The sequence below is a fragment of the Gopherus evgoodei genome, chromosome 5, assembly GCF_007399415.2.
Source record: "Gopherus evgoodei ecotype Sinaloan lineage chromosome 5, rGopEvg1_v1.p, whole genome shotgun sequence".
In the NCBI taxonomy this organism is placed as follows: Eukaryota; Metazoa; Chordata; order Testudines; family Testudinidae; genus Gopherus; species Gopherus evgoodei.
In genome coordinates this window covers 45,038,314-45,062,298 of record NC_044326.1, presented here as the reverse complement: position 1 = coordinate 45,062,298, position 23,985 = coordinate 45,038,314, and the positions used below count along the sequence as shown (strand labels likewise).

Sequence of the window (23,985 nt, the reverse complement as noted above, 5' to 3'; positions counted from 1 at the left end):
TGTGGCCTGCTTTGTGCAGGAGGTCAGACTAGATGATCACATTGGTCCCTTCTGACCCTAAAGTCTATGAAAGTCTATTTCTACAACATCGATATTATGTAATTCAGCACTTATTGCATAATACAACAATCCATACTTTAAAACTAAAGGAACATATCATGCGATTAAATTAAAATGCAAAGCCATTTTTTTGAGACATTAGGGCAGGGGTGGGCAAACTTTTTGGGCGGAGGGTCACATCGGGGTGGGGAAATTGTATGCAGGGCTGGGGCAGGAGGTTGGGGTTTGGGAGGGAGTGTGGGAGGAGGTGCAGTGTGCAGGAATGGGCTCAGGGCATAACACTGGTGCAGAGGAGGGGTGCGGTGTGTGTGACGTGGCTCAGAGAAGGGAGTTTGGGTGCAGGAGGGGTGTGGAGTGCAGTCAGGGGGCAGGGAGCTGGGGTGCAGGGTGCAGGCAGGGGGCTTAGGGCAGGGAGTTGGGGTGCAGCAGGGGGATCAGGACAGGGAGTTGGGGTGCCAGGTGCAGCAGGAGGCTCAGGGCAAGAAGTTGGGGGGCTGAAGGAGTTCAAGCTCTGGCCTGGCACCACTTACCTAAAGCAGCTCAGGGTAGCAGCAGCACGCTCTCTGGCTGCCTGCTCTGGCCCCATGCCATGCCACTCACCATGCCCCTGCACAGCCCCTGGGGAGGAAGGGGGGCACAGGACTCTGCCTGTGCTGCCCTTGCCATGCCTCCAGGTGCCTTGCCTGAAGCTCCCATTGGCCGTGGTTCCCCATATCTGGCCAATGGGAACTGCAGGGAGCAGTGCCTAAAGGAATGCATGGAGCCCTCTGCCCCACCCTTCCCAGGCCCCAGGGATGTGGAGCCCGCCGCTTCTGAGAGCGGTGTGGGGGCCTGCGGGACAACGGGCAAGTCCTGCAGGCCATATCCAAAGCCCTGAGGAGCTGGACCCTGGCCGTAGTTTGCCCATCCCTGCATTAGGGTGTGCCTGGGCACATCTGGCACACCCTGTGTGCACGCCTATGCTCCTGGGGTAGATATCTCAAACAGGCCTCTTTCAGCTGGGATTGAGTGCAGAGTGTGACCTGTGTTACTAAACGGACACAGTCCTTCCTTGGGAACTGCATCCTAGAGGTCAACCATGTGTACATGCTGAAGCCAGGTTTGGGGCTGACGGGATGCGGCATAGTCTTCTAAGCCAGTGGCTCTCAACTTTTTCAGACTACTGTACCCCTTTCAGGAATCTGATTTATTTTATGTACCCCAAGTTTCACTTCACTTACAAACTACTTGCTTACAAAATCAGACTTAAAAACACAAGTGCTACAGCAAATGCCTACTGAAAAATTGCTTACTTTCTAATTGTTACCATATAATTCTAAATCAATTGGAATAACAATACTGTACTTACATTTCAGTGTATAGTATATGGAGCAGTATAAATAAGTCACTGTATGAAATTTTAATGTGCACTGTCTTTTTATGTAGCCAGTTGTAAAACTAGGCAAGTATCTAGATGAGTTGATGTACCCCCTTGAAGACCTCAGCCTACACCCCAAGGGTACATGTAACCCTGATTGAGAGCCACTGTTTTAAGCAGCAATTGGAAGGCTTTTTGGCCACCGCGGCTCTTCGGACCCAGACAGCCCAGACATGCCGCCGCCTCAAGGCGCCCCGCAGTGGCCTCCCTGGGCCCTGAGAGTGGCTACCTGGGAGCTGCTCAAACCATCAGGACTAAAATCCGCTCGCAGCCACCGCTGACTCCAGCCGCCTGTGAGCGCTGGCGAGGCAGGGAGCGGGCCCAGCACAGAGGCCTGCGTGTCTGAGCAGCAAGCGGCGCCGAGGACGCAGCTGAGGGGCAGGCCCCGCTGCGGCGCGGGAGGCGGAGCTGCTGGCCCAAGGCCGCCGGGGGAGCGCGCAGGTCACCTCCTGCACCAGCTGGGCCCGGGGGTCCTGCCGCTCCTCGCCCACCGCCTCAGCCCGTGCTGAGCTGTCCTGCCGGCATTCGCTGGCTGCGGGTGGGCGGGACGCGGGGGAGAGACCCCAGGCTCCCGCCCGCCCCAGCCTGGGTGCGGCTCAGCCCGGCCTCCTCCCCCGGGAAGAGACTCTTTAAATAGCGCCTCGAGCCAGGCTGCCGCCTGGCCAGGCGCTGCTCCCCGTCACGCCACCAGCCCTCGCTCCGGCTGCACCTTCATCTCCCGCTCGGAGGGACTCGGGGCGTCGGGATCCCCGGCTGCGCTGTATGTATCCGCGTCCCCTGCCTTGTAGGGGCGGGATTTTCCTCCCTCTTCCTCCTCCCCAGCCCGCGCGAGATCGTCTGTCTTCGCCCCCTGAAGTGCTGAGCGCGGTGATCCCCTATCGCCTGGGTCATCTCAAACAGCAGGACAAAGGGCTGGGCAGGGACCCGTCCTGCCTTGCCCCGGCCCGCCGCGGGGAGCAGGGATTAGAGGGGCCCTCTCTGATTTCCGTGGAGGTTACGGTGCCGCTGGTGGTGCTTTTCCTGCCCTTTAGCTTCCAGGGATCAGAAGCACACAGTGAACCTCCACCCAGGTCTGTGACGCTGCCGGAGTCTTGCTTTGTCCAACTTTTCCGAGGACAGTTGCATTTCTTTAAAAGCTTTCGCAATATCCGTTCTCCACAAGGCTGCTCACAAAAATGTGAAGTTTTAGTATCCTGCTGGCTGGTGACTTTGGAGTCTAAATCTGTTTCTCTTTTAAAATCTTTTTTCTAGAACCACATTTTCTCTTCTGTTATTGAAGTTTTCATACCTAGAGCATAGCCTTGCTCACCTTAAAGACTGAAGTCCTCTTTCTGTTCACGGATGACATACACAGGATACAGCATGAGCAGTAGCACTCTCTGCAAGCTTTCCCCATGCTGTCCTAGAAGAAAGTGTAGTGCTAAGGCCCATTCAGTGATCTCTCTACTGAGGCCTGGTCTACACTACGCTGTTAAACCGATTTTAACAGCGTTAAATTGATTTAACGCTGCACCCGTCCACACTACACTGCTCTTTATATCCATTTAAACGGGTCTTTACATTGATTTCTGTACTCCTACAAAACGAGAGGAGTAACGCTGAAATCGATATTACTATATCGGATTAGGGTTAGTGTGGACGCAAATCGATGTTATTGGCCTCATTATTTTACAGTAGCTACCCACAGTGCACCACTCCAGAAATCGACGCTAGCCTCGGACCATGGACGCACACCACCGAAGTAATGTCCTAGTGTGGATGCACGCAATCGACTTTATAATATGTTTTATAAAATCGGTTTAAGCTAATTCGAATTTATCCTGTAGTGTAGACGTAGCCTGAGATGGCTAAGAAGGATGCTGGTTAGCGTTCACCTTGATTGTAACATTTCACGTTTTTGCAGGGGTGGGGTACCCTTGTCTAGAATGCACACTACCAAAAGTGATGTAATAGTTGTTAAAATAATTAGTGACTGATAGAAGCATCTTTTGTCAGCAGTGAGCCAAATTTAGTTAAAAAGGAAATAGTGTAATCTTATGAATAATTCTTGCCTCTCTAGAATCAATTTATTGTATATACAATAATACGTCAGTATATTTTGGGGAGTGGGAGGAAAGAGAGAGGCAATCTCTACTGCTGTAGTGAAAGTAATGTGATGACCTGGACAATGACTGATCGCTACCTCCGGTAAGATTTATGAATTGTAGAGCACAATGGGAAATAGAGCTGAATCATGTCATGATTACAGTGATCCTAAAATACTGAGACAACATGATCGGTATAATTGTGTACGGTATAATTGTGTAGTTTTAAGGGCTCAACGTTGGCTCCTATGAAAATCAGTGGCAAAACACCTACACATTTAAATGGGGGAGGATCAGGGCCTATTATTCATTGTGTTCAAAGAAAGGTGTGATAGATAGACTTTAGAAATTTCTAAAATGAATAAATTAATGAGTTGTGAAAGAAAAGGTGGCTAATTGTGTGAGAAATTCCTCATCAAAATTAATATAAGCTATATCAATGTTATTTCTAAATTAATTTTGATAGCATGCAACTAAGTCTTTAGTTATTTCACTGTTCAGCCTGGTTAATTTGATTAGCTGTATTTGGTGTAATAAGCTTTCAAAATTTTTTAAGCATTTATCATTTCCATGGTCCAGTCATTGAAGTCACTGAGCACTCTCTAGTCCCAAAGACTTCAGTGAGGGGTTGCTCAGTTCCAGACAGAATAAGAACTCTGGTGATGAATTTTGAGAATCATTACTGTTTGGTTAGCAGTGAGTGGTTTATCATGATTTATCACTGTTGAAACTAACTAAAATTAAAATTAGACTGCGAAGTAAATCTGTTATTAGAGGGTAGACTCAATTTACACTTTAGATCATACAATACTAGTTTTTCTATTTAAACAGGAATGATCTTTATGTTAGTCATATTTTTAGATCCTGTTTCAAGATCGCCACAGAAAATATGTTAGCATTTTTCTAATGATCTATATATGTCTCATTTCAAAGATGCTAGCAGAATTTCCCTAGCTAGTATAGGTAGGATTTAAGTCTTTCTGGATACAAGAGACTAACTAGCTAATTTCAATGGATGCTCAATTGAGATACTCTTTTTATGATTATACTGATTATGTAAGGAAATGTTTCTGATAGTCTCCTGTTACGCTACCATAGTCAATCAGTGGCTTTTACTGTTTGAATTACTGTACAATGACCTTGCCTCTCTTTTTATCTCTCTCTCCCTTCCCTCTCTGTCCCCTTCTCCACTAGAGCAACCATGTTTGAAATTAAGAAAATCTGCTGTATTGGTGCAGGCTATGTTGGTGGGCCAACATGTAGTGTCATTGCACATATGTGCCCTAAAATTAAGGTTACAGTTGTTGACGTTAATGAAGCTAGAATCAATGCCTGGAACTCTGATACACTTCCAATTTATGAGGTAAACTTGTGTTTATTATAGCATTTCTATCTTTTTAATATACAGTATTTGCCTCTGCTCATACAGTCTCCCTCACCTCTCCCCCCGCCTCTCTTTGATCCTAATGGCTGTTCTAGGAACATCAAAACTACATGCCTCATTCAAAAAGAATTCTCCTTCAACAACTACACCTTAAGCATGTGCGGTAAACAAGGGTTTGAAATGACCACTGGCCTCCACGAACTTAGTACTGTCAGATGTTGGAGTGTGTTTCAGAGATGACTGACTTAAGCCTTGTGCATCCTGGTCAGGAAAAAATGTTTACTGTATCCAGTAAATCATACAAAATCATGGTTCTTTTTGGGCCTGTGTACACTGCACACTTATAACTGAGTCAGCAGACCCAGTTATGACAAAGTTTTTCCTTTGTTACAGCACAGTTCCAATATGTAATGTGGATGGCAATCTGTGTCCCAGGGGGATGGTTTGCACCACTGCAGTAGGTCCTTTCCACATTACAAATTGTAGCCAAGTTGTAATTCGAGGACAGCCAACCATATTGCAGTTATGTCTCCTGACCCTGTAACTGTAATGCAGCTGAGCTCCTAGAAGGGAGAGAACAATTTTCCTGGCTGTTGGAGACAGGGCCTAACTGTGCTATTCACACCTGTGCAAACAGGCCATCAACATTTAAGGAGGCAGTGAAGAATTCACCACTTTTTCCCTTAACCACTGCAAATGGCTGTGAAATGGTGAATCAAACTTTCACCTACCATACAAGTGATTTGGCAACATACAGGAAAATGAGAAACCATTGTGCGGCTCATTCTGCCACTCTTGAAGTGAGTAGTACCTCACTACACAAGCAGTCTTGCTGATTTTTGACTGGCATTAGGGTAGCAAAATCTGGTCCTATGCTAGTTGTTCACTGGAATCTGGTGTTTCTTAAAGTTAGGATTTTTGCTATAGCTTTCGTCCTTCCTATAAGAAGTCAGCTTTTTTTAAACCTGAATGATACCCTGATGATCACCAGGGGTGCCAAGAGCTTTTCAGTTCCTAACCAGTAACACTTCACATCCTTTTTGTTATTTTTAGTTCTAAAATCATTTTTCAGTAAGCACATACGTTAATTTCAGTGTCAGATATCTGTTGATTATCATTGCTTTTTACACGGCAAAAAGATTTCAATTGTTTTATATACAAATTACCATTTTTAGCACTTGATACTTTACAGTTTTTGCTCGTTAAAAAGAAGCTCTCGCCACCCACCACTTCCCTGTGTTGTTATAAATAACAAAATTGACATGAGAATGTACTGACCCAGGGCTCAAGATATACTTGCTCACACTTTGTAATGGAAAAAGCTAATGTTTTTGCTCAACCCTCAAAAGCAAGGAAAGTAGAATTTTGCAAGGCTGCCTTACATTGTTCTTTTGGCCATAATAAGAGATAAGCTTGTCTTCTGATATTACCTCTGATTTTACCCTGCTGTAATATAAAATATAGGACAAAGTTGCTTTGTTGACCTTTGTTTAAAAAAATCAAAACCATAGCCTTTGCCTCTTGTTTCCAGAGCTTGGTTAAAATTTAACTAATGGTAAAACGTGTAGCATTCGGATTAGTGAATAAGAATTGAGTACAGATCTTAACATGGATGAGCAAATGCTGTGTTTTTATTTAAAAACCCCCCAAAACATCTCTTCATACCAGAAGCACATCTGTTTCCCAGCAGGATATCTATTGCTTACAAAGAATACCCCAAAACTTCTAAGAATGAGTTCAGACATTTGCAATTGTTGACCCCCTGGCACTTTGTGCTCCACCTCCTTCAACTACCATATAGGAAGATACAAGCTAATCCTTTGGTTTCTACATGAGCAGTCTTTGTACCTGAATCCCAGCAAAAATCACAGCTGGAATGTTAATCTTATTCATAACTGGGTTCTGGTGTTTGTTTGAAATGGCTCAGGTTCTGCGGTAATGGTTTTCTACTTGAGTTAATTTTTTATTTCTGTTAGGTCAAATGTCTAGTAAACAGTGAGACAGCAAAAAATGTCTTCGTCTAGGTAAGGTGCAGTTTCCCTCCCTTCCACCAAACTGAACCTTTACCTTGATATAGTTATTGAAAAAGAATCTTGTGTCATTCTTTTGATAGTACTTTTATAAGTAGGATTTGGGTTAAATTCACAATTCTTTACTACTTAATTTAGAGTAGTGGCTTTAGTTTGTCGAATAATTCAAACATTTTTGTATGAAGTCCTAATACATGGAGTTTGTCCAGGTATATGAATAACCAGAGGCCCCTTGCAAGTGTGGGGAGGCGTTGGGGAAACATCCCAATGCTATGTTTCTGTGAAAGAGAGGGCCATAATTAGTTTGTACTCAGTATGATCCTCTGAATCCACACAAGTTTTATTTTCTAACAGATTTGAAATGACTTTTAATAAAGATAAAATTAAAAAAATTGAAAACAGAACCTTTGCTGTACTTAAAGTTGTGTGCTGCCTGTTTGAATATCCTGTTACCTGTTTTAACCAAATTTTGACTGTTAAATACTTGCCTGTCTCTCTCTAGCCAGGGCTAAAAGAAGTGGTAGAGTCCTGCCGAGGAAAGAATCTCTTCTTTTCCACCAGTATTGACGATGCCATTAGAGAGGCTGATTTGGTATTTATTTCTGTAAGTAGTTTCTTTTGCACTTTAATATTTACTATCATTACATTTCTGCACTCAAATGTGCGGGGGGGAGGAGGAGGAGAGGGTTCAATTTTTTTTTTACAAGTCCTTTATTTTGTTTGAAGAGGTGATGTAGTTTCAGGAAGCATAACAGACTTCTGCTGCACTGGGCGGGTTTTACCATGCAGGTATGCTTAGATTGCAGAGAGGATGATAAAACTCTTAAATAATAGCGAAGGAAGAAGATTTATCTCTCTCTATCTGTAAAGCTCCCAACAAACTTTTGGACTTTCTATATACAAATAATAAGCTTGTTACTTTACATAGCTGAGTATTTTCTGAAGAGAATACAAAATAAGCCCACAGTTTTGTAACTAGTGTGGACTTCTATTTGTAGCATTCCACTGAAGTTGATGGGACTCGTGCAGAAATAAGAGTCCAGTAGCAGGTTTCATTGCAGGATTGGTGATGAAAATTTATAATACTTATCTGGATATAAAGAGGGGTTTTTAATTTGTTTTTTATTTTTTTTCAGTACTTTTTAAAATTCAGTTAATTAGTGGAGAGGAGAAGACTGCAACGTTTTGTTTTTAGATAGTCTCCTATAGTTTTTAATATTTCCACTCTCTTGAAACATTGGGAAACAGGTCCTATTAAACACACATTTGTGGCATTTTGCAGTGTCAACAGTCATGTATCTAGTTCCATATCTAACAGAACTACAGCTCTGGGGCTGCAGACAAGTTATTGTTCTATTCTTCAGGTACTTTACTGAAAGCTGTGATATTGAGAAGAGCTCTTATTAATGAGCTCTCCTCTGTCCCCTGGGAGAATCTTCTGCATGAATCAGTAAAGTCTAATATTAATGCTATGAAATCACTGAACCAGTTATTGGATGACAGCCATTAATTCAGCCTGTAGATTGCCAGCTGAGTTCCTGTCCCTGGCTGGTAAAACGTGCTATGTTGTGTTTTAATTTAAATATTCTTGCCTTCAGTTTGTAACGAGAAGGACCCTCTATGTTCAGTTAAGTGAAATATTCCCCTACGTTGACACTTCCCTCCACCCTCCTCAAGTACAGCAATTTTCAGGAGATCTGTGGCTGGTCTGCACTTAGCTTTTCCAGTTAGATAATAGTAGGGAGGCTATCCCAAAAACTAGAATCAGAGGAATCCCTCAGAGTAGAGGGAAATAAGGGGGAATTGAATCTTTGCACGTATAGTAGCTTGAGTTGGGGAGAAGACTAGAAATAGCTCTTTGTGAGTATGGGGAAGCAATTTTGAATGAAGATTAGACTCTGCTGAAGCCTGCAGAGATGCTATGAATAATGCCCCTTGTGTAAATCCTATTTGACGATGAACATAGTTTAGTGATATTGTTTTACAATTTAGAATGAGTAATTGATACCTCTGCTAGCTGTTCATTGATCTGGCAGCCAGTTACTGGCTGAATCAGTAGAACCTAAGCTTTCCTGTCCTTGGAGTGTAATCTCATGTATGCAGGAGTTCCTGTATCTTCAGACTTGTGAAAATTTTGTAAAGATTGTAATAACTTTTTCCTTCCCGTGAATTTGTAACTAGGTTAACACACCAACAAAGACCTATGGGATGGGAAAAGGCCGGGCAGCTGATCTGAAGTACATTGAAGCATGTGCTAGGCGGATTGTACAGAATTCGAATGGTTATAAGATTGTCACCGAGAAAAGCACAGTCCCAGTTCGTGCAGCAGAGAGTATTCGTCGGATATTTGATGCCAATACAAAACCTAATTTAAATTTGCAGGTAAATATCTAGAAGTTACGGACTAAGTCATCCCCCAGCCCACCCCCCATTCCTTGTTTTACTTCAAATTTTATTTTCCTGTCTGTTTGCAGGTGTTGTCTAACCCAGAATTCCTAGCAGAAGGAACAGCTATCAAAGACCTAAAGAACCCAGACAGAGTGCTGATTGGTGGAGATGAGACTCCAGAGGGACAGAAGGCAGTCCATGCTCTATGTGCTGTGTATGAGCACTGGGTTCCCAAAGAAAAAATCCTCACAACCAATACTTGGTCATCTGAGCTCTCCAAACTGGTTCGTATCAGTTATGGTGCTATGGCAGTCAACAAATTAAATACAAAATATCAGCACTGATATTACTAAGAATAATCCTCCAAAAGCCATAGCAACCAGTTATCTGAATGCTTATAAGAGATTCCAGTATTGCGTATCAAAATTGTTTGTTCACAACTTACTAATAGGCTTTTCTGTATCAGAAAAGACCTTATCCAAAATCAATTATATTTTGGGAATGAAATCAGACCCATTGGAAACAGCAGAAAATGGTAACATCAACAAAAAGAAACAAATCTGTGTACACATTGAAGTAATCCCCCTCTTTTTATCTGTACCAAACCAAAAAAAAACCCCAAACCACACCTCTTCATTGGCTTACAGACATCTTATTTACGGAAGGGAAAACCACCTCTGTGGTGTTTTGTGTTTTTATTTACAGGCAGCTAATGCTTTCCTTGCCCAGAGAATCAGCAGCATTAACTCAATCAGTGCTCTGTGTGAAGCTACAGGAGCTGATGTTGAAGAGGTAGCAAGAGCCATTGGAATGGATCAAAGAATAGGAAATAAGTTTCTGAAGGCCAGTGTTGGTAAACGAAGAATCTTTTTCTCTTTTTAGACTTGGTAGGAGAACTGTCTCTATCCAGCACAATAGCTCAACTGGGAACATTAAAAATAATGGTATTCTGAAGTGACTGTTCAATGCACAACAGCTTACAAAAGACCTACTGTCGTGCTGTTTGTTTGTTTGTTTTAATTCTTTAATGAAAGAGTCTCACACTTCTGGTTGGCCTGCACTAGCTAGGACACTGAGCATCCATGAGGGAAGAGAGGTTTCAATTTCATCCTTCTAGAGCATTCCCTACTGGCTGGTTGGTGGTAGCTTTCTAGTCACTACATAGTCTGTCCACACTGTAGTCAGAAGAGTGAAATCAGTTATCCAGACTTTGGTATTGCAGACTGAGATCTGATATGGAAAGCTATCAGTATGCAAATTCTACAGTTGCAGTCTGACTGGCCAGATATCCTGAGGCTCTGCCTGGGGGACAAAAACTTCGTGGAGCACTTCCATTAGCTGGGTCAGTGGGAAAAGATGCAACCCTATTCACATGGCTACAATCTCAATACTAAAAGTATTTAATTTTTAAAAGTACTTTACCAAATGTCTTAACTACAAATGTTTATAATAGAAGAATGGCAAGTAGCAAAATCTATATTATCCAAATTTGTCCATTTTTCAGATACCTACTACCTCTCTGGCTTGGTAGAGGGGAATCTGAGAGTTCTGAATCCTGCCACTCATTATCTTCACCCCTCATTAGCTTTTTGTTCTTCTTTGGCTCCTGACCATGATAGTGAGTGAGAATCCAGAACCCTTTTTAAAACTAGTTTAAATCTAATCTCTGGGTAGTGGTCCTTAGGGGAAGCAGCAGGTTTCTTGAGGTCAGTGGCAAAACTAACAGGATTTTAGGTCCTGTTAGCTGCCAAAATAGGTAGGATTGAGGAACAGGATTTGGAAGAATCTTAGGAGTTTAGTTAAAAAGACTGGCAGCCCATACCTGGAAAACTATTATTGATATTTTGGTCAATAACTGCCAAACTTGAGGAGTGCCATTTTAAAGTGTCTGTGTTGTGGAGGGGCATAGATTTACTCTTCTCCCCCACCTGACTTCCACCCTTGGCCTTTTGAGCTCCTATACCCATCTCCTCCTAGGAGCCTCAGCCCTGGAGGGAGCCCCTTTTTACCAATCTCTCCCTACTAGTGAGCCTCACCAGGTGATGGGACTCAGGGCCAGCTCCAAGCACCAGCATTCCAAGCTGGTGCTTGGGGCAGCAATCTGTAAGGGGCGGCAGTCCCTGTTGTTTTGCCCCCAAGCAGCGCGCTGAATTGCCGCCGTGGACAGCGGGTGGAGTCCGTGTGCCCTTAGGGCACCACGTGCGTTTCCGCAGTGACGGCAATTCAGCAGCAGCTCCTATATTTAGCAGTCTGCGGCAGCTTCAGCTAAACATAGAAGCTGCTGCCGAATCGCCGCCACTGCGGAAACGCGCTTGCCGCCACTGTGGAAATGCGCCTGCTGCCCTAAAGGCTCACAGACTGCCCCTGCCGTCTGTGGCGGCAATTCAGTGCACTGCTTAGGGTGGCGAAAACTGTAGAGCCAGCCCTGATGGGACTGTCCCACATCCCAGATGGTCCCTGGTGTTGGGAGGAGCCTCTGTGGTTTCGGCAGCTGGTAGATGGGGGGCATGCTATGCATGCAGAGCAGGATCCAGGTGCAGGCCACAGTGTGCTCCCAGTTGTGATGTGTGGCTTCTAGTTTCAAGATCAGCGCACACACAGCCACACATGCACACAGCCAAAAAATGTGGCAAATTACATCTCTTGACCAGCCAGAGTAGAGAAACTGGCCAGGCCTATCAAAAAGTGGCCTGCATCAACTCCCTGGCGTATGCCAGACATAAAGTGATAAAAAATATTGCTAAGTACACTAATCTTTTATGGATGAAGACCATTTGAGTAACCATTTCCTTTCCTTCAGGATTTGGTGGTAGCTGTTTTCAGAAGGATGTTCTGAATTTAGTGTACCTTTGTGAGGCTCTGAACTTGCCTGAAGTAGCTCGCTATTGGCAACAGGTATGAGTCCATTCGCTAGCGTAAAACTTATTCAAGCAGGGCACGTCACTGTTACCTCTGTAATGAGCCAGTAATTCTTTGGCTTGCAACTTTTCAGCGTTGTCTGTGGCAAATAATCATTTATCCTTCAGTGTGATTGGAACTGAAATTAAAATATACCTTTAACTGTAGAGATAATAAATATTTATTAATAAATACTTTGCATAGCACCTTCCACCCGAGGTTATTAGGATGCTTTACAAATGTAATAAACGATGATTCAACACCCACCCCTTCGGAGTTGGCATTAGTAACCCTATATTACATGGAGGGTGTAAATTCAAAGTGTGATTTCAGGCAGACCCATCCAGGCTAGCTTTAAGTGTGCTAGCATGGCTAAGTGTTGATGTGGTGGCTTAGAGTAACCCAGCGTTCTGGGTGGGCTTGTACAGCCTGCACTGCCGCAGAAACACTGCTGTTTTTAGCCATGGTGGCACAAGTAAAGCTAGTGTGGGTATGTCTAGTGGAACTGCAGTCACACTTCTGACTGCAGTGTAGTTGTAACCCCTCTGTGCTTAGGGTAAATGACTTGTCCAGCACAACACAGGAAGTTATAGAGCTGGGAACAGAACCTTGGTCTCCTGACTCCATGCCTGTTGTTTAACCACAATCTAGCGTCCTTGTCTCAGTCCAGCATTAATGAAAGCAACTTGTTTTAGTACACTTTCAAATAACCATAAAGTTTTTATAGAAAACCCATGGGCTGATTCCAACACTTTGCACCTGATAACATTGTAAAGACCCTCACTAGCCAATTACTTGATTAAGCAAAAGACTAATAACGGCTGTCAGGTATCCATGATAGTGCATTGTGTTATCATGTGAGAGAACAGTTTCTAGCTCAGCTACTAGTGCTGTGATCTTATGTGTGTGTTGTAGCCTGGTTGCTACAGAACATCACAGGTAAAGAAGGCGTTGTCTAGTCATTATCTGAGTACACATTGGCTGGATGGTTTTAAGAAGAGGAGTAGCAATGAAATGGTTGGTTTCAGAGTAGCAGCCGTGTTGTCTGTATCGGCAAAAAGAACAAGAGTACTTGTGGCACCTTAGAGACTAACAAATTTATTTGAGCATAAGCTTTTGTGGGCTAAAAACCCACTTCATCGGATGCATGCAGTGGAAAATACAGTAGGAAGATATATAATATACACACACAGAGAACATGAAACAATGGGTGTTACCATACACACTATAACGAGAGTGATCAGTTAAGGTGAGCTATTACCAGCAGGAAAGGAAAAAGTGTTTGTAGTGGTAATCAAAATGGCCATTTCCAGCAGTTGACAAGAAGGTGTGAGGAGCGGGGGAAGGGGAAATAAACATGTGGAAATAGTTTTACTTTGTGTCATGAAGTGGTTAATGCTCACCTGGTGCTTCAATTAACATTAAGTTGAGAAGAAAGGGAGAAATTTACACTTGTTGTTTCAGCCTGTTTGTTTTGTCTTGATCTTAGAGCCAATCAGGTTTCATTGTGGTGAGTCTGAAAAAGAAGGAATATAAACTTTAAAAAAAGGTTTTATTCCTTCTTTGTCAGACTTGCCACAATGAAACCTGATCTTAGAGCCAGACAGGCTGAAATAATAAGTGTAAATTTGTCCCTTTCTTCTCAACTTAATGTTAATTGAAGCCCCAGGTGAATGTTAGAGTTGCATTGGTGCAAACTGAAGGTGTTACTTGAAACTGGTATGAACCTTCATGTGGACACTCTTATTTTGGTTTAAGGGCTGATCTACAAACTTTTTTAAATATATCTGTTTTAGAAACAGATGTAGGCCTGGTCTACACTAAAAAGGTAGGTCAACCCAGCTATGTTGCTCGGGGGGCGTGAAAAATCCACAGCCTGGAGGAGCGTAATTAAGCTGACCTAACCCTTAGGGTAGACAGCATTGGGTCAACAGAAAAAGTCTTCCATTGACCTAACTACTGCCTCTCGGGAAGGTCAATTACGTATTCCAGTGGGAGCTTTCATGTATAGACAAGCCCATAGTGAGTGGAAGCCCGCTGGTGGGGTTGCATGCAGCTATACGAATAAAAGGTGTGGTTTATCTTGGTTTAACTTAAATTAGGGACAGGTTTAAGCTGCACCAAAATAAACTGCTCTTAATATAATTTGTGTCCACATAGTTGTTTGTATTGGTTTAAATAAGCCATACAAGTTTGTGTGTAGACAGGGCTTTAGATTCTGGAGGATACAGTGAAGTCTGTAGCGATATGGCCCAGATAAGATCTTTGAAGGTATTTAGGCACTGAATTTCCATTGGGCCTAAAACATTAATCTTAAACCCTCCTCTTAAGTGCTTTTCTGCCACCTTTTTTCTTCCCCTGGGGCAAAGAGTAATTTACACACCATATATAGAAAACCAAACCAGTGCAAGTGACATTATTTTACCATTAACATACATTTTTATAGCAACTTATACCTGATGTGGTCCATGTGCCACTGTTCACATCACTGCTAAGTGTAGTTTTGTTTGTTGCAATGAGAATATGCTCATGTTCAGAGTCACAGGGAAGGCTATTGCCTATGTTATCTGAGGTATGTATGCCTTTGACCAAACAATCTCTGGAAAACCTGGCTTTCTTACTTGGCCATTGGAGGCAAAGGTCCAAAAAAGATGAGGGGTCGAGCTAAAATGTTGGGGGGAAGGGGGAAAAAACAGCAGCTCTAATACGGAGGTAGAGAGTAACCTACATATTGCCTCAAAGCCTTTCTCAAAGAGAAGTATTTTTATCATTAAAGTGCATCACTACCACTTACATCTATGCCAGTCTTTCTGCATTGACATGTTCCAGTATGCACTAAACTGGTACTAAAACTGCCTGCCTGTTGTGTAAAATAGATGTACTACATAATATATATACACAAACCTAGAGGAAAGTGCAGTTTTTGCTGTAGTCTGCTGGCATAATGCCCTTATTTTCTAAGCTCATTTTCTCCCTGAAATTTACCACAATGCTCGCTCCTGTTGTTGTTGCTTTCCATGTCTTGGCCTAAAATAGTGAGCTGTGTGTTTTGGGGGGTAGGGGGAGAGGGTGTTGGTTAAACTACATTGCACAGAAAGAAAAAGTAAAATGGATTTTAAAAATGAAATCAACCATTAAGATCTGGGGAAAGCTTCCACACAATGGAACAACACCTAAAGTTAGGACAAAATTTTCCAAGATCCTTTCTTAAGCAAATGTTCACTGGAAATTTTACTAATGAGGACAGCAGAATCTGGTTCTTGGTAGTTTCTGAATGTTAAATCAATTGAAGACATCCACTGACTTCAATGAGATCAGGATCAAGACTGCTTTTTCTTTTACTGTGATTAAAAAAAGTTGGATCAGTCCTTCAGTTACTCAAATTTTACCTATTAAAAATAGAAATTGCAACCATGTTAATATTTAAAACATGTACATCTGCCTAGTTCAGTTTTAACTGAGTGCTTTTATCAGGAGCAGAGGCTTAGCAGTGGCACTCTTTTCCCCAGTAACTATTAACGCTGCATTTCTTTGGTCAAGTGTAACCCCATTCATACCACCATATTCTGCATAATTTCAGGTGATAGACATGAATGATTACCAGAGAAGGAGATTTGCTTCCCGTATTATTGACAGCTTGTTTAACACGGTCACTGACAAGAAGATTGCTATTCTAGGATTTGCATTCAAAAAGGATACAGGAGATACAAGGTGACAAAATGCATGAAACTAATTCATGCTGTCATAAGGCATGCCAGAATGACTTCTCTAATCTTGTGCTGAATATGAACAGCTAAAAGAACTGTTTACCACCATTTCAACTGTGTAGATAGGGAAGAGGATCAAATAGATGCCCCAGAATTTGTTTTGACTGAAACGTGGTGGGGAGGGAGCGGGCCAGTGACGACTGCTGCCCAGGGCTGCAGCTCACAGCTGCTCTGGCCAACGACTACTTCAGTTGCTGGCCGCAGAGCCAGCTGGTTGGGCGGCTCTGGGGTCAACCACGCTGGCCCCTGCAGAAGTCATGGAGGTTGTGGAAAGTCACAGAATCCATGACAGACATGGAGTCCTACTTGTAATTACTCAAAACCATAATGCTGGAGTTTTCTGCTGAGTCACCCTAAACTCAGACTCTAGAGTTCTGTATTCACAGGCAGGGAATCTATCACCCTGTTACACCCCACTGAGTGTGGTTTTTGGCCCCATTCAGACTACTTGGCCAAATTATACATTAAATTGTGACTGAACCAGATTATAGTAATAGATTTAAAAATATTTCTTTAAACACTGTAAATGAGGGCTTTCTTCTTTTGTGTCTGGGACTAAAATTTTGTTTTAAATCCTTTAAGCTATTCTCTTCTATTTTCATGTTTTTACTGATTTACTTTCCTGGGGCCATGTGTTATCATTGGAATTACATTCAGTAATTTCAGTTTGAAAGCTTTGGCACTGCTCATTTCTGAGTATTTGTTTGTGTTGTTCTAAATAAATCTAAATATTTGTCTGAAGACTTCCATTAACTGGCTGACTTATTTTCTTAGAGAGTCTTCCAGTATTTACATCAGCAAATATTTAATGGATGAAGGAGCAAAACTCCATATATATGACCCTAAAGTACCCAGGGAACAGATCATCCTGGATCTCTCACACCCAGGTGTCTCAGAAGATGACCAAGGTGAGGGAATTTTGCTTCTCATAAATTCTATCCTTCTGCTGTGTGTCACCAGGCAGAATCCATCCAGTGCTCTTGAAATTGCTTTCAGCATGGCAAAGATGGTTGCTCAGTTAATTATTAAATCAGGGTTTTGCCTCAGTTAAAAAGGTTCATTGTAAAGTTGTTTTTTTAACTTAATTCTTCATGGCTTCTAAAATGCTTGCATTTGTGAAAGTTACTTCTGTGCAAGTCTGTCCCCTTTGACACATTAATTTTAAAGCTGTGTAAAGAGTGTCTCCTTCAATTCAACAATAAGGTGGGAGAGAGAAGGGAGGGAGGAAGGAGACTGGTGTCATTTGACCAGCTCCTTCTCCCCTTCCAGGTTCCTACATGGTACCTGTTCAGTCTTCTGCCTGGCTAGTCCAGAAAAGAACTCCTTATAATTTTCTGGAAGCTAATTCCATGGGCTCTTGGGAGTTGTAGTAAATCGCATCCAGACTAGGAGCACTTTGCTACTATATTATACTGGTATAGCTATACCAACAAAATGCTCCTAGTGTAGACTTGGTCTAAGTCTATAATGCCATAATTCTAGAATGCCCTAACAGAAAACAGAGAGGAGTGGAGGCACACAGAGACCCTAGTATTGGGGACAAGAGGAAATGAGGGGCACCTAGAGACCCTGACATGAAGAAAGAGGGGGATGATACACAGGGAGCTTATGAAGGAATGCATGGAGCCCCTGGTATGTGCAGTGAGCTCAACTAACAGAAGCCATGTAGTGTGTATGCAGTATTAAATAGTAAATGTGCATGGGGAGTGTTTGAAAACCACTGTGCTGCTATTATCACTACTCAATATTGATTATTTTACAATGAGCTCTATCCATGTCTGGATCTAAGTATTGGACAATTGCCACTAATTCCTTAGTGAATCTGCAATAAAACTTTAAAACTTAAGTGCCTAATCTAGGCATTCAAGTAAGTGCCCTGACCTTATAGAGATATTGAATACCCACTGCTGCTGTAGCCTTCAGTGGCCCTAGGACCTTTAGATAAGGGAAAAATCTTCGGGTGTTGTTGACATTAAAAGTTTGTGTTTGAGTAGGGCTAGCAGGGAAATTGTCCTATCAGGGAGTACACATCAGAATGCTGTCAGGAAATGGAGAAGTATAAAGCTTCATTTTTCCTTTTTGTTGCAGTGTCTCGTCTGGTCACTATTAGTAAAGATCCATATGAAGCCTGTGATGGCGCTCATGCTCTGGTTATCTGCACCGAGTGGGACATGTTTAAGGTGGTAAATTTTTTTTTCCCTGTTTTTTAAAGGTTTTTTAGAGGAATTCTGACACTTTTTTATGCAAATTCTGTGGGTCATTTTACAGGAACTGGATTATGAGCGCATTCACAAAAAAATGCTGAAACCAGCTTTCATCTTTGATGGTAGGAGAGTTCTTGATGATCTTCATAATGAGCTGCAAGTCATAGGCTTCCAGGTAACTAGCTGTTTTTCCTTTTGGAGAAGTATGGTTGAATCAGAAGAAGAATCTAGTATGAGAGTTAACCTGTAAAGGCCTTTTTATTAAGGCCATCACTGATAGCACTTTTCCTACAATACAGCTCTGGTTGTAAACTGATATTGCTTTAAAACCCAAGCCACATCAGGCTGTTTCATCAACATTCAGTAACAAAGAAAAATTAGTTTTACTAGATATACATAGGCTTTGTCTACACTAGAACTTTTGTCAGCCAAACTTTTGTCAGTCTGGTGTGGAAAAAACACCCTCCAGGCAACCACCACCACCACCGACCAACGCAAGTTTCACAGACAAATGTGATAATGCAGACAGTGGGAGATGCTTTCCTGGCATTATGGTTCCCACCGCTTATAGGGCATGGTTTAATTACCACACAGGAGACCTTACAGTGATACAGCTGTACAGCTATAGCGCTGCAAGGCACCTAGTGCAGACATGACCATAGCTGATATTCTGGCAACGTTAGAATGATGAATATCAAAATTGACAAATTTCAGAGTGGTAGCTGTGTTAGTCTATATCAGCAAAAAGAATGAAGAGTACTTGTGGCACCTTGGAGACTAACAAATTTATTTGAATATAAGCTTTCGTGGGCTAAAACTCACTTCATCAGATGCATGCAATGGAATATACAGTAGGAAGATAAGCTTATGCTAAAATAAATTTGTTAGTCTGCAAGGTACTACAAGTACTCCTTTTCTTTTTATTAAAATCTGAGTGAATGAGCTCCTGACACAAGTATTTCATCACTTCAAGGCTCAGTTAAATTCTGAATAAAACACAGAAACCAAATTAGACAAGCGTTTTATAGTGGAATGTTTCCTTTAGTAAATGCTGAAGTGTAAAATTATCCATCATTGAGGTCTTTATCTAGCACATTGCTATTTGGTCCACTTTATCACGTAGCTTGGAGAATCAGCTATTGTTTCTGTGTGCCCAGCTGTAGATGAGTTCTTGTTCAAGAGGGGAAGATACACCTCTAATTATTCAATGGTTGGGTCTCTAATCTAGTCCACTCTTGAGCAGAATTATTTGGGCCTAATTCTCCTCTTACACCAGTGTAGATTGGGAACATTTATGCTGAAGTATATGGAATTAAATGGGTGTAAGTGGTTATCTGATTTGCCTCTTATATGGAAATGACGATGCCTTCTTTTTGTATACACAAGTTTCTTGATGAGTTTGTTTGGCTAGTTAAAACAAGTTGGAAACTCTTAGCCTTGCAGAGTTGCATTGTTTGGTGTGGGGTTTTTTGTTTGGTTTTTTTTTTTTTTTTAAAGCCAAGCACCATTATTCATGTGTTTACAATAGGTCTATCAAGCGATTAAAAAAAATGGTGATTAATAGCATTGTTACACAATAAGGGAATATTTTTGGATGTTTTCTACATTTTTTAATATATTGATTTCAATTAGAAAACAGAATGTACAGTGCTCACTTTATTTTTATTACAAATATTTATATTGTAAAAACAAAAAATAGTATTTTTCAATTCACTTCATACAAGCACTGTAGTGCAATCTCTTTATCATGAAAGTTGAACTTACAAATGTAGAATTGTGTACAACAAATAACTGCATTGAAAAACAAAACAATGTAAAACTTTAGCACCTACAAGTCCACTCAGTCCTACTTCAGCCAATCGCTCAGACAAACATCCTTGGTTACAATTTGCAGGAGATAATGCTGCCCGCTTCTTGTTTACAATGTCACCTGAAAGTGAGAACAGGCATTTGCATGGTGCTGTTGTAAATATCTTGCGACGCTGGCTACATGCCAGATATGCTAAAGAATCATATGTCCCTTATCTTCAATCACCATTCCAAAGGACATGTGTCCATGCTGATGATGGGTTCTGCTCAATAACGAGCCAAAGCAGAGCAGACCGACGCATGTTCATTTTCATCATCAGAGTCAGATGCCACTAGCAGAAAGTTTTTTTTTCTTTTTTGGTGGTTCAGGTTCTGTAGGTTCCGTATCTGAGTGGTGTTCTTTTAAAACTTCTGAATGCATGCTCCACACCTCATCCCTCTCAGTTTTCGGAAGGCACTTCTGATTCTTAAACCTTGGGCTGAATGCTGTGTCTATTTTTAGAAATCTCACATTGGTAACCTTTGCATTTTTTGTCAAATCTGCGGTGAAAGTGTTCTTAAAATAAGTATGTGCTGGGTCATCATCCGAGACTACTATAGCATGAAATATATGGCAGAATGTGGGTAAAACAAAGCAGAAGACATACAGTTCTCACCCAAGGAGTTCAGTCAGAAATTTAATTAACACATTTTTTAATGAGCATCATCAGCATGGAAGCATATCCTCTGAAATGGTGGCCGAAGCATGAAGGGACATGCAAATGTTTAGCATATCTGGCACATAAAACTTTGCAATGCTGGCTACAAAAGTGCCATGCCAATCCCTGTTCTCACTTTCAGGTGACATTCTAAATAAGAGGCAGGCAGCAGCATCTCCTGTAAATGTATACAAACTTGTTTGTCTTCGATTTGGCTGAACAAGAAGTAGGACTGAGTGGACTTGTAGGCTCTAAAGTTTTGCATTGTTTTGTTTTTGAGAGCAGTTATGTAACGAAAAAAAATCTGTATTTGTAAGTTGCACTTTCATGAACAAGAGATTGCACTACAGTACTTGTATGAGTAATTGAAAGATACTGTTTCTCATCATTTTTACAGCGCAAATATTTGTAGTAATATATAGTGAGCACTGTACACTTTGTATTCTGTGTTGCAATAAAAATCAATATATTTGAAAATGTAGAAAAACATACAAACATATGTAATAAATTTCCACTGGTATTCTATTGTTTAACAGTGTGATTAATCACAACTAATTTTTTTGAGTTAATCAAGTGAGTTAACTGCGATTAATTGACAGCCCTAGTTTGAAATACATTTTAGAAACTCTTAATCAACTACTTCATGTCCTCCCGGAGGCAGTCCCATTGAAGTCAATGAACATTCGCTTGCCTAGCATTAAGCACATACCTACATATTTCCAGGATTGAGGGGTCTCTTGTAACAATTCTCAAAGGGCTTGTTTTGCATGTGGAAAGTGAGAGATCACTTTTAGTAGACAAACTTCTTTTTTGGATTAGAAATACAACCACTTAATATGGCTTTTATTCACTGAATGTTTATAACAAGTTTAGGCAAAGCACGCAGGTTTACTGGTTCATAGATTCCTAACAGGCTGACAAGGTTCTTTTTGCACAAGCTTTACCATAGTATATAAATTTTCTTTCCTCTTCCAGATTGAAACAATTGGGAAGAAAGTGTCAGCAAAAAGAATTCCTTTTGCTCCTTCATGTGAAATTCCAAAGTTCAGCCTGCAGGACCCCCCGGTCAAAAAACCCAGAGTATAAGTTTTCCTAGGTACTGAAGTATCACAATGGACCAGTGTGAATGTTTTTTTAAAGAAGATATTGTTCTTAAATTGTAAATCAATTTTACATTAGAAATGGTAGCAGTGTACCTGCTACATGTTAACCCAAATTTTCTAATCTATTTTTGAAATATTGTATTTTTTTTTTTCAGTTATTGAAGATTGTACAGGCCTGACTGGTTTTAGTAATCAAATTTTTTTATCAACATTTACTTCAGACTGCAAACTTTTGCTTTCAGAAATATTCACAAGCTGCACTTTAAATTTTATAAACAACAAAAAGGCCAAAAGTAATTAACAGAATTGTTCTTGTTTTGATCCAGGAATATGTGGTGCTCAGTAATGTCATTGGCGTTGCTGAAGATTTTAATTTGACTCTGGGGTAATTTTGTTGTCTTAGATGCCTGGTCTAACTCATGTGAAAATCAGTGGAAAGTTTCTAATTGACTTTAAACAGAGTTGGATTGAGCTGTTACATAGAATATTGATCTGGTTTTAACAGTAAGGCCCCAATCCTGATTGGGACCTCTGGGCACTGATGCAATATAAATGTTTAGTAATGTGTCAGGGAGCTAGATTCATGTCTGCCATTAATTCGGTGATAGTTCTGCAGTGGGTTTGCAACAACAGCCTGACCTACCAGCTATGTCCTTAATGATTCCTTGGTCTTGGCTCTGTTATACATACCATATAGCATCTGTTGTCAGTTGTAAATGATGGATTTAATTAGACTTTTGGGGCCAAATTTCTCCTCTGTTTCAGTGTTGCCACCCTAGTGTCTTAAAGAGAGAGAAGCATTTGGCTCTCCTGCTTTTTCCTCTTGCTCAGCACTGAGTAAAATAAAGCACTGAGTAAAATAAATGTTTCCGTCCAAGATGATGAATACTCAGTAGCCCTTTTCTCCCCTTCCTGCTACCATATATGAGCTGGAACAGATGTTCTTCCCACTGAATCTGCAAGAATTTACCCATGACTCTTCATAAAGTAGTCAGCTTGCTACCTCACTCTGATTACCAGGAATAAGTCTTGTTTGTTTTGATATTTTTTCTGCTTTAATTTCTACTTTTCATTATCCTAACAGGTCTGTGCTATTAAATACGTTTTAGTAATAAAGTCTGCATTCCATCTGTTTTGTGGGTTCTCGGCTTGGGGGCTGTGACCAACAGGTACTGTGAGCTGTTGTCAGGAGGCCCATGAACTCTTCATTTTCTTTATGGCTAGAAGGACATGGAGGCCCCAAAACCCTTCGTAACATGGGCTCATGGGGTTGAAAAGTTCTTGGCACTTATGAATGTAATACTTGGCTGTGTATATTCTGAAGGTGCAGTATGGAATAATGTTATTGCTGTAAGCAATTGGTGCTTATAGCAATAAGATTATGATGATCATTTAACACATGAAACTTTACACAAACATACTTAATTATCTACAGTAAGAGCTGAACCAGAAAGACTTTGGCACCTGAATCCCTAAAATGTAGATCCTCAAAACCCCTGTTCAGCTGCCTCCTTATCCTGTAGGGGTGCCTAAAGTCCGTAGGCCATGGGCCATGTATGCAGCTGCATAAATCCTGATACCCAGATGCCAGACTCATGCCTAAGCCCCAGCAGGATCCTCAAAATAGGTATTGCCTCATCTATTGATTTCTTCCTCCCCCCCCCCCCAATTTTATAGCCTTTAGCCCAGTGGTTAAAGCACTTAACCAGGATGTGGGAAACCCAGGGTCTCCAACCTCTCAGGTAAATGCCCTAACCATTAGACTTTGGGGTACTATGGGTGCAGTAGGGGCTCTCTTAATCCCCCCTGTTTAAGATCTTCGACTTGATGTGAAATAGTTAATAGACATCGAGCCAGGAGAAGAATGAATAAGCCTATAGGCCACCAGTAAGGGCACACACCTGCAAGGTGGAGACTCAAGTCCCTGTTCCAATGACATTCCCTGTATGTGTGCCCTCCACCCCCCCAAAAAAGGCACTTCTGAGCTCCTGAACCGAAGGAGGTTGCCCCCCTCCAGCCTGGATTGAGGTGCCTTAGTTCCTTTGAGAGGGGGCGTGGGGGAGCGTTTAGGGCCTACCTGTTTCCTTTGCATTTCTTCTTGGCTCAGTTGGAGTGGCTCCTCACTGGCTTTTATGGATCCCAC

At 41.7% G+C, this 23,985-nt stretch overlaps 1 protein-coding gene across 1 annotated transcript; it reads left to right on the top strand.

Moving 5' to 3' along the window:
- The first annotated feature begins 1,911 nt into the window (after positions 1-1,911).
- UGDH (UDP-glucose 6-dehydrogenase) lies at positions 1,912-22,958 on the top strand. Its single transcript, XM_030563923.1, has 12 exons — positions 1,912-2,237; positions 4,756-4,924; positions 7,478-7,579; positions 9,157-9,357; positions 9,450-9,647; positions 10,069-10,216; positions 12,164-12,258; positions 15,842-15,972; positions 16,803-16,936; positions 18,117-18,208; positions 18,297-18,407; positions 21,715-22,958. The coding sequence occupies exons 2-12, from the start codon at positions 4,763-4,765 to the stop codon at positions 21,823-21,825; spliced, it is 1,485 nt and encodes a 494-aa protein (XP_030419783.1). The 5' UTR covers positions 1,912-2,237; positions 4,756-4,762; the 3' UTR covers positions 21,826-22,958.
- The last annotated feature ends 1,027 nt before the right edge of the window (positions 22,959-23,985 follow it).